The sequence below is a fragment of the Agrilus planipennis genome, unplaced genomic scaffold, assembly GCF_000699045.2.
Source record: "Agrilus planipennis isolate EAB-ADULT unplaced genomic scaffold, Apla_2.0 scaffold14, whole genome shotgun sequence".
In the NCBI taxonomy this organism is placed as follows: domain Eukaryota; kingdom Metazoa; phylum Arthropoda; class Insecta; order Coleoptera; family Buprestidae; genus Agrilus; species Agrilus planipennis.
Window position 1 is genome coordinate 422,753 of NW_020442313.1, and position 11,650 is coordinate 434,402.

General features: G+C 35.4%; 1 protein-coding gene across 1 annotated transcript; it reads left to right on the forward strand.

Moving 5' to 3' along the window:
* Positions 1 to 3,321: 3,321 nt before the first annotated feature.
* LOC108737454 (venom serine carboxypeptidase-like) lies at positions 3,322 to 5,608 on the forward strand. Its single transcript, XM_025980055.1, has 2 exons — positions 3,322 to 3,765; positions 4,482 to 5,608. Exons 1-2 carry the CDS (start codon positions 3,397 to 3,399, stop codon positions 5,448 to 5,450), a joined length of 1,338 nt encoding a protein of 445 aa, XP_025835840.1. The 5' UTR covers positions 3,322 to 3,396; the 3' UTR covers positions 5,451 to 5,608.
* The last annotated feature ends 6,042 nt before the right edge of the window (positions 5,609 to 11,650 follow it).

An 11,650-nucleotide genomic window follows, 5' to 3' on the forward strand; every position in this document is an offset into this window, starting at 1 on the left:
TCTATAACTTAAACGAATAATTTGACCATCGCACCTCAGTAAGCAGTGAAAAGTGGTTTGAATCGGTAGAAAGTCTTTTATGTAATAAAAGGCGAAGAATTGCTGAATTTCCTAATTTAGAAAAATGCTTATGTACATAGTTTAGACAATGTAGAAATATTTAAAAACATTAGTGTTAGTGAACCTACACTAAAGGAAAAAGCTGAAGAGTTTTCTAAGTCACTGAAAATCCATAATCTTAAAGCTTAAACTTAAACCCTTTGTAAGTAAAAACCTCAATTACTCAAATTATTTTATGTTTCCCTTGGTCTTTATCTTATAGGGGTTCTACTGTATTGTCACGGCCACGTCACTCTTAAATAAAACATTTAAGAGTATAATGGTTATTGAGTCATCATCAGCATATATAGAGTCCTAAGACTGGTAGGACACACACACCTCCACTTTTTCCTATTCTGAACTAATCATCGCATTTCCCTAAGACTAGAACGTCCCACATCCTTAACTAATTGTGAATAGTAATCTCATCTACGCCTCCCTCTGATCTTTTTAAATCCTGTTTCTGTTTCTATATACCTTTATGGCTGAACCTTATCTCGCATATTTCATTTCGATTTCTTCATGTCTCAGAAGTGTCCTACAAACCTATTTCATCCTGATTCCCATATCGTCTTTTAATTTTCCAACTATTCTTATACCTTCTCATTTCTAAATCCTTTTTTGCTTCTAATATGTCTCTAACTAGTCCCTTATGCCTGAGAAGTGTCCTACCAACCTATTTCGTATCAATTCCCATATTGTCCTTTATTCAACAACACTTCTTATACCGCTTCATTTCTAAATCCTGTTTCTGCTTCTAATATGTTTCTAACTAGTTCTTCATGTCTGAGAAGTGCCCTACTAACCTATTTCGCCTATTTCATCTTAATTTTTATTTTGTTCTCTAACTCTTTCTTATATAACCTCCCCATTTATAAATCCTGTTTCCACAAATTAAATCCCCTCCTAATGTTTACATTCTCAAATTCCATAACTACCTGTTGCTCATTAAATCATTCTTAAATCCCTAAATCTCATCACTACATTCTTATGTATTTTTAACATCTCCCAATTAACATTTTGAAAAGCTATACGAATCATATGTATCATCTACATTCTTTTTCTTTTGTTTTATCGTTTTCGTATCCAAGTTTTAAACCCAAATTAGTCATCCTCTAAAACTTCTTCCGCCCTATTTTCCATCCTTCTCTATACAATTCTAGTTAAGACCTTTGATGGATAAGGAGTTAAGGTAATAGTTCTAAAATTCAGGCAACTATGTGGGCCTCCCTTTTTTTATATAATCGCATTTTTTTTATTCCGTTTGTAATCATCCCGAATTTTATCCTAATTAATTTAAATTTAATGCAATAGGTAGCCAACCTCTAAAACAATAAATGCCTTGAAACCTATTTAACCTTCATAACAATGAGTAGAGTATTAGTATAAGCACATGACACGTAATTGTGATAAGTGATTTTTGATATACAAAACCGTAATTCGTTTTTTTATCTTTTACCTCCTCAGTCACAAGTGATGTCTTTTATTAACGATATCTGATAATGAGATGCGTGAAGTACTACCAAAACTTTCCATTCTTCACCCCTCTTCTGTATTTGTAATACATCTCCTAAATCTTCATCTGTTTACATATTTTTTTACATGTATATGAGCACTTTAACAAAACGGTTTGTTACTACGTATCCATATCTCATACTGCTTAGATTCTAGCGTGAATTACCACTAACTACTTTACGGGGCCTGTTCAAAAAGTATCGCGACGTTTGAATTTCCGCGGTTACATATACCAAAATTAAGTGTGTCGACGCATTTCGAATGTTGACTATGGCATATGGTGAAGCTACCTTGGACCGAAGCAACGTTTATCCATGGTACAAAATGTTCTCAGAGAACCGAGAAGAGGTGAACGACGAAAAGCGAGCCCGAGCCCGAAATAGTATAGGTCAATCGTTAAATCATCGCTAGAGAAGTTGCTGAGGACTTAAACATATTGACAGGCTCCTGCCATTTGATTTTTACCAATCATTTGGGCATGAGACGGGTCGCCGCGAAGTTTGTACCAAATTGCTCGTAAGACGTGGAAACCAAAGCTTAATCATCCCAATGGAAGCTGCCGTACAAGCTAAGACCGAAAAAAGCGCGGTAAGTTAGGTCGACTGAGCGGCATGGCCTAGAGGTCTAGACCATTGCTTACCATTCGGGAGAACGCCGGTTCGATTCCGGGTCCGTCTGCCTTGCTCCAAGTTTTTTTGTCGTTTCCTTCCAAAAGTTTTTTTTTTAGGTCGAATGTGAAGGTTTTGCTTACAGTTTTCTACGATTGCAGGTGCGTGGTGCATAACGAGTTCTTGCCACAGGGTAGAATGGTCAATAAGGAATATTACCTGCAAGTTATGCGCAATTTTCGTGAAGCAATCCGCCAGAAATGTCCAGATCTGTGGAAGAACAAAAATTGGCTTTTGCACCATAATATCGCCCCTGCTCACACATAGTTGCTTGTGCGTGAATTTTTGGCTAAAAACGACACACTAATAATGCCGCAGCACCCGTATTTCCCAGATCTGGCCTCCTGTAACTTTTTCTTGTTCCCGAAACTGAAGAGGCCCATGAAAGGACGACGCTACGTTACAATTGAGGAGATAAAGATGACATCGAAGGAGTAGCTGAAGAAGATTACAAAAAATGACTTTTTGAAGTGTTTCCAGGATTGGAAAAAACGTTGGTACAACTGCATTATATCTGGTGGAGATTACTATTAAGGAGACAAATAAACATTAATGAAAAACAAATAAATTTTTGAAAACAAAAAAGTACTTTTTGAACAGACCTCGTATATCCCGATTAGTTGTATTATAGGGATCAGTTATTGGTGGTCAACGTCAACAGTTACATTTTTTTTCAGTTGTCTAGACGTATTTAAAAATTTAGGCATTTTAATAATTATAAATATTTGAAATTCTGTTCGTTTTTTACTTTATACGCACCGATATCTGTAGTCATAATTTTATAATCGGTACATATAAGAAAAAAATAATATTGAAAGATAGCACTTCAGCAGTCCTATTCTAAATCGTGCTTTATTAATTTTGATAACAATGAATTATTCTAAATTTACGATTAAACCACTGTGTAATTACTTTTTCGCGAAAAAGTTGTAAACAATTAGAAAATCTTCAAACACCACGTGTATTTTTTTGTACTGACGCTTCTAGCATAGATAATACAGATTATGAAAGTAGTGATATCAAACGAAATTACGTATTTATACTGAAATCATCGATTGCAAAGTCACAAATCGAATGATACTGTATTATTCTGCTCGTTAAAATCGTTTAAAAAATGGTGTATTACGCGTTAACTGCAATTAGTTTTCTTATAGCAAGTGTCACTTGTGACCCACTTATCTTAACTCCATTAATCAAGAACAACAGAACCAGCGAAGCATTATCTGCATCAAGGGTGAATTACTCTCCTTTTGGAAAAATCGTCAGTTATTCAGGTTTCCTAACTGTTAACGAGAAATTTAATTCAAATATGTTCTTTTGGTTCTTCCAATCAGAGAACGATTACAGAAACGATCCAGTGATACTATGGCTCCAAGGAGGACCAGGAGCAAGTTCTTTAATAGCGTTGTTTGTAGAAAACGGTCCCTTTAAAATCAGTAGCAACAACAGTGTAGAATTTCGACAAGAATCCTGGACCAAAAACCATTCCGTTCTGTATATTNCTTTGTTGACATTTTATTTACGTTTTTGAATAATGTGTAGTCACAACAGAAACGAGAAAAATCTTTAAATTAGTTTCTTTTTTAATTGTGCTTTTTTGAATTTTTACGGTATGGAATCCTTATCAATCTGAAGCTGCGATTATATTTTTTACAAGAATTGTCGAAAATTATGAAATCTTCAAACTCCACGTGTACTTTTTTATAGTGTAGCAGGTACTACAGATAATACAGATTAAGAAAGGAACCACTATTTATACTGAAATCATAGAATCTAATGCCACAAATTGAATAATACTGTAACATTCCGCTCATCCAAATTGTTTAGAAAATGGTGTATTATACGTTAACAACAATTAGTTTTCTCATAGCAAGTGTTGCTTGTGAGCCACTTATCTTAACCCCACTGATCAAGAGTAACAGAACCAGCGAAGCACTATCTGCATCAAGGGTGAATTATTCTCCTTTTGGAAAAGCCGTCAGTTATTCAGGTTTCTTTACGGTTAACGAGAAATTTAATTCAAATATGTTCTTTTGGTTCTTCCAATCAGAGAACGATTACAGAAACGATCCAGTGATACTATGGCTCCAAGGAGGACCAGGAGCAAGTTCTTTAATAGCGTTGTTTGTAGAAAACGGTCCCTTTAAAATCAGTAGCAACAACAGTGTAGAATTTCGACAAGAATCCTGGACCAAAAACCATTCCGTTCTGTATATTGATAATCCTGTTGGAAGTGGATTCAGTTTTACCAAAGATGATGCTGGATTCGTTCGTGACGGAAACTCAACGGGGGCAGACATCTACGAAGCATTGGTGCAATTTTTCAAACTGTTTCCTGAACTTCGGAAGAACAAGTTCTTCATTGCCGGTGAATCTTACGCTGGAAAGTACGTTCCTGCCATAGGTCACGTGATATTGGAAAAAAATCCCAAAGCTCAAGTCCCAATTTATCTCGCTGGAGTGATAATTGGTGACGGTTTCTGTGATCCGGTCAACCAGATGTACTACGACGAGTTCTTATACCAAATAGGACTGATCGACCTCAACGGTAAGACACAATTTAGAGAAGTGGAAGAGAAAATTATTTCCTTGATAAAAAACGAACGGTGGCGAGAAGCCTTCGATTCATTTGATCAACTTATCAATGGCGATTTGAGTCCGTCAACTCTGTTTAGGAATCTGACAGGCTTTACCAGCGTCTATAACTACTTGGTTCCAGATGGTACAGCAGTACTTGTCGAACTTGCTCGTGTTAGTAGATACCTGCAAAGCCAAAACGTTCGAAATGCACTTCATGTAGGTAATTCCAGTTTTAATATCGTCAACAGCACCGTTGAAGTGAGGCTGCTGAACGATTACATGAAATCCGTTGCCCATTGGCTGACTGAACTGCTGGATAACGTGCAAGTTTTGATCTACAATGGACAAGTGGACACCATATTCCCATACCCTCTTGTAGAGGATTATCTGAGACAGTTGACTTTCAAAGATGTACAATCGTACAAAAACGCAAAGAGGGAAATATGGCTTGTTGATAACGAGGTGGCTGGATATAAAAAACGGGCGGGAAAGTTCACAGAAGCTTTGGTCAGAAATGCCGGTCACGTATCTATACGAGATCAATCCAAATGGGTACTGGATCTAGTTAAGAATTTTACGCATTCGTAAATCCTTATTTTAAATTTTAAAATTTCTGTGTAAACTGGCAAACAATATTTGAGAGAACCTTAATAAGTGTTTGTGTGTTAAAATAGTGTTCTGAGTTGATAATATTATGTACCTGAATCACAGGCCACACCATCTGAATAAAATACTTACTGAGAAAATCTAGAAACTACTAAATAATTTAGATTATAATTTAATTAACATTCCTATAACTTGTTGACAATTTATAGTCCTNTAGTTATCGTAATATAATCTCAGCTGTCACTCTTAGAGTGTCAGAAACTGGGCCTTTTACCTTATATCATAAAAAAAGATAATTTTTTAATTGTAATAGGTACTGTACCTAATTATACGTTTTGGGAACTGATTTTTGGGGGAAACTTAAAAAGTGGTTGGAAAAAGCGGAAAAACTCACCGAACTATTTACATATCTACATACTTGGCCGGTTTATCAATGAAATAATATGCACCCGAAATGTAAGTATTTCTTTGTTACATATTCAGAACAGCGTACGCGAATAATTTTAGGGATGCTTCATAATATCCACCGTATGAGGTACCTCTTCAGTGTTCAACCCTGCTCCTGCCGTTCACTCGACGTTAAACGGCGTTCGACATGAGAACTGTATCAATCACCCATGCAACAAAAACATAACCAAGGGTCTACTTAATAAAACGTTCCTCGTAATAAAGGAAACATATGCCCAATTATTTCACGTCTCCACTCGTTAATGTAAAAAAAGGTTGTGAGAATCGAACCCTTTATTTCCGACATACATAGGTATATTATATACCTATATTACCCGCTATACTTATGTAAGGTTTTTTGGAAGTTTCTCATGACAGGCGCAAATCAAAAAGACAATTCACTAGCCCTTTCTTCTTATGAAGTGGTTAAACTAGATATCATTATTAGTAAAATAAAAAATTAATATAAATTAACTTTTTATTTATTTTTATTTTAAACTAAATTTGGTCTTCTTAAAACACAAAATAGAACCTTCTGAAAGTTATAAGATACTATAATATATATTTAAACCTGAACTACAAGTTAAACCCCGTCCCGACGCTCTCTAAACTCGGATAAATCCGGAAAAACAACCCTTATTAATCCATAACTTGTCCAAATTTGGACGCTGCCTATGTCGATGGTGCATTTGAACTTAAAACCATTCCATAATAGTGCATTATTACTTAACCTATGTCCTCAATGCATAGCAATAAACGTATATATATGCAACCAACTATACAGCCGAATTCGACCCGCTCATTTGTTCGCAATTGTTTAATATCAAAATCACCTTATCGTTTTTCAATTAAAAGTCATTGTACACAGGTACCATCTTTCCTTTCAAGATAATGAACTCTCAGAACGTAATGTACAAGTAAAAATAAAACTTGCTGATCAAATTAAATCAGAAAGACAACCAATGAGACGGTTAAAGCGTAACACAGTTCAAGTGTTAAAGTCTGCTAAGTTTCGATCGAATTAGTTAAAATATTGCAGAGAAAAACTTCACATAGAAGAAGAATAAGCAAACTGAAAAGTTGGTTCGGCTAGTCACCTCTACAAGGAGTGACAAGAAAGAAAAAAACAACAGTTTTAGATTCTGGAGGAGTTTGAGTGTTAGTGTCGTGGATTTTCAGTGAAGTGCAAAGAAATCTGGTTGGTAAACTCATACGGAAATGAAAGCCCGAAGGCGTAAGTAATAGCCAACAAATGGAACAAAAGACGGGGCCCAATCAGAGCGAATGTAACAAAGTAGCGTCTGGCGTTGGCCTTTGTTTCAGAACAATGGAGCACGGGTAAGCGATGCTCCGTTGTTTAGTGCTGATGCTGAAGTTATTATGGCGAGGATATCAGCCCCGGGCGAAAAATGGCCAATTAAATATTTTATTTCGTGCTTTCATTTCATAAACCACCACGGTTTGCTTCGTGCTATTCAACTAGTACTTTGCAAAATTAAAGGAATAATGCCCGTTGCTCCAGAAATGACGCCCTCTTAACTATTCAGCTTGTACCTTTTTTCTACCCGTTCTTTTATTACGTACTTACTTGGGTGGCACGTTTTTTTGAAATTACACTGCTAACCCTTCCCCAACTGAATTCAGGAGCAGTTTTCTGATCACAACTTTTTGGAACGACATTGGATCGTCTATCTCCTAACAAAAATACAATTGCTACAAAATGAATATAATCAAAAAAAGTATCAATTAACAACTGTTGTCATCCATGGTGTAAGAAGGATGCTCCTGTCCATGAGAAGGTGCAGAAGATTCAATAGACGCAAATCTACTACACTTTGAAGGTTACAAATCGATAGATACTAATTAATCAGTGTTATGAATGCAAATTAGACTCCTACAATGAAGATCCCTCAAGCATGCATAAGTAGAATTATCAATTATTATTTAAAAAAAAAAATATTTCTGTGAAATATTATTCTGAAAATTAATTTCTGAATTTTATTACCCACTACCTACACACTATCTCAAATTAATGAGGGAAAAATTGTTGCTGTTGTCACATCCCCGCCGGGAATCGAACCCGGGACCTTTGGCTTTACGCACCAATGTTCTACCACTAAACTACGAGAGGTGACAACAGCAAAAACGACCAACCGACCTACAAGGTTAACGATCCGTCGAACTAATGTAACTATGCATACTGAATATAGTATGATTAAACATACATACAATTTAGACATCTTAAAGGTCCCGGGTTCGATTCCCGGCGGGGGTGTGACAACAGCAACAATTTTTCCCTCATTAATTTGAGGTAGTGTGTAGTGGGTAAAAAAATTCAGAAATAAATTTTCAGAATAATATTTCATATTAAACTAACTCATTTCTAAAAGATGTCTAAATTGTATGTATGTTTAATCCTATTTCTGCTTCTGATAAGTCTAACCATGCCTGAGAAGGTGTCTTTATCCTATTTTTAATTTATTTCCACAGCGCCCTCTGTTCTCCTACTCTTTCTAATACCTCCTCATTTCTAACCTTCTCTATCCACGGTATCCTCATCATTTGTCTTTAACACCTCATTTTAAACGCTTCTGACCTTTTCTTTTCCGCCTCGCCCATCGTCGAGCATAGAAGTGACTTTTCTTGGTGAAGGCGGCTGGACCCTGCGCTTTCTTTTGTTTTATATCTCTACTACTCCTTCCATCCTGAGTTATCTAAATTCCTAGACACCGAAAATTAGCAACTTCTTCTAATTTGTCGTCCTTATCTTCAAATTTACTCTTTCCGTACTTTTTATTCCCCTACATACCGTACTTTTTAGCATTCAATAATGGTCTTTTATATTCAAATATAAGGAAATTTTAGTAAGAAAACTAGGGAATAAAAAAAATTCATCTGGCAAGACTAATTGTTGTTAGGTAGCTCCTTGCCGCTGTATCGTGTCTTCGTTCCAAGTTGGTGGCTTAGTTAGATAATTCCTGAGATAATAATCAATCGTGTGGAGTTCCCGAAGCCTTATTACCACAGGCAAGGGTCTTTTAGTACTATTTTCATATGATACCACACAAAAGAACTTTTTTTCTTATCAATTAGCTACATATCCATATTTGATTATTTTCCATATATATTAGGTCTATGATACATTGATTACAATAAATCAAGCATTTCGGAGCCAAAATAGAAACACTAAACAAAGGTAAATTATACATGTGGGGTCTTGTTTCAAATGCCTATAAATTATGCAGAACAGTCGATGTTACAGGTAAACTATATGCTCAAGTTCGATAATGGTTGGCTGGGTCTCTCTAATAATTGTCCAGTAACGCGTCAGTGTCAGAGTTAATTGAAAGGAAATGATTAATGTGAATCAGTATAAGCCTTTAACCGAACAAACTCATACATGACCATATCCGTACAATATGCACAGGGCGTACACCCCTCAGAGATACATCGACCGGTAAAAGACAAGTTTGTGCTAGGCCAAGAAAATTGCCTCAATGCGCAATACAGAAAAGAAAGAGATATTTTTTAGAATTTAACCTATCACGTCGTAATTTTGATTCGATGATAACCATTATACAGGGTGAGTCACAACTATTGGGACATAGAACAGGTGCAGGTTATTTGGAGCTGTTGAAAAAGATACAGGGTGTTAATAGTGACATACTTAATATTTTCGTTTTTCTGGGTATAATTCCGGAAAGGTTTTATGAATCTTTTTCAAAATAAGCACAGAGGTGTAACTTTACCCAAGAAATGTTTTTTGACGTAACTTTTGAGTAATTTTGATTATAAAGCGTGATATAAACATCATTAATATTTAAAAGTTCTGATTACAACCTAATGGATATCTATTTTTGGTGGCATATGAAGACTTCAGTTTATACTAATGAAATCCTTTCACAAAATGAACTCAAAATTCAACGAAATAATACGGTTTTAATGTTAGAAAGTCTATCGACGAATAAATTAGAAAAACAATGGAACTAGGAGGTCACATAGAACAGTTAATGATCATGAGGTCGTCTGAACTAATCTTCGCATTTCCCGAAAACTAAAACATCCTACATCCTTAACTATTTGCAAACAGTAATCTAAATTTATGTCTACCTCTACTCCTCTTAACCCCTGTTTCTGCTTCTAATATGTCTCTAACTAGTCCTGAGACTGTAGTCGTTTGCTGCGTTTTGGACACGTACTTGTTAAGATAGGAAATGCTTCATGAGTAGTACGGATAAAATGAAAAGAGATAACCGAATAATAGTAAACGGTGTAGCGGTTAGATGTTGCTTAGTTACGCTTTATAACTGCCTGATTGGAATTATATCTTTAAATAAGCATCTTTGCTTTCCCAAATTTCTGAGAATGTTGAACTTTCTTCAAAGAACAAATTAAGAGAAAATAGGTAAATTTATTGAATAAAATATAACATATAAAAATAATTCATACTTTTTGTGAGGATATTTTGTCTGGGAATATTTTGTCTAGGAATATTTTGTCAGGGATCTTTTGCTGGGGAATCAAACCGCCTCATACCCCATTTTCGAAAACAATTAAACTATAGTGGAATGAAGATTCTTCGAGATATATTCTACGTTCACGTTGTCAACGCAATACTACCACTGAGGATGTCAGCTGCAGTAGATGACGAAACGTCTGGACAGAGCGGTTCACTTAGACCACGGTCCTATAGCCCGAATCTTCATTTTACTATGGATTCCGGCCGAGAAAGCCTTTGTTTTTAAACAATTAAACTAATTTAACTCAATCAAAAGATAAGTCAGTTTACATTTCATAATTTGACAATCGCAACGGAATCACAATAAACTATAGGGTACTTCCCGATGATCTAGGACAGGGATGACGAACCAATGGCACGCGTGCCATTAGTGGCACGCGACACAATATTTTGGGCACTACACTAATTTCAATCACAAATTTCCTTATGCACTACGAAAAAAAGTCTGAAGTAGGTATTATATGACGAGCAACCCTGAGTGAAGCTTCAACGCATAGAGATGTCATTCGCGCTTTTGAAGCTAAACTGCCAGTTTTCAAGAACGACATCATCACAAGAATCTACAAGTAATTTCCAAATTTGAAAAAATATAACAACAATTTAGAAATACATGAGAAACCAGACTAAGATCAAGTTACTGAAGAATTTGTTTCTGTGATTGATTCTTTAATCAAGGAATTTTCAGCGAGATTTTCTGAGCCCAGAGAATTATCGGAAATACTCAAGTTTATGTACCCTGATGTGACGTCATTTGATAAACTGAATTTGTCCCAATTCAATAGGTTGGAAATTGAAGAATATGAAATGCAGCTGAATTATTTCCAGTCTAGTTCAATATGGAATCAAAAATTTGTTGAAACAAGGAAAGAGTTAGAAATAATTGAAACAGAAAGGTTGACAGATAATACAAATAATAACAAAATTTTGGAAGCATGGAATGCGTTACCAAACACACTGAATTATTTGAAGAAGTTGACTTATAATATTTCAACAATGTTTTCATCAAGCTATGCCTGCGTGTCATTATTTTCAGAGATGAATAACATTAAAAACTCGGTTAGAAACCGTTTGACAGATGACTCCAGTTCAGCATACATTCTTACAACCCTAACATAAGTTATTTGTCATCTAATCTGCAACTACAGAAGTCACACTAATTTTACTTTAATTTAAATTACACGTATAATTTGAACATTGCAAAATGTTCCTATTTTTT

Excerpts from the sequence above, each read along its gene's own strand:
- LOC108737454 (XM_025980055.1), top strand. The coding sequence starts at position 3,397 with ATGGTGTATTACGCGTTAACTGCAATTAGTTTTCTTATAGCAAGTGTC. Across the intron at positions 3,766-4,481 it reads AAGAATCCTGGACCAAAAAC|CATTCCGTTCTGTATATTGA; the intron begins CATTCCGTTCTG and ends TGGACCAAAAAC.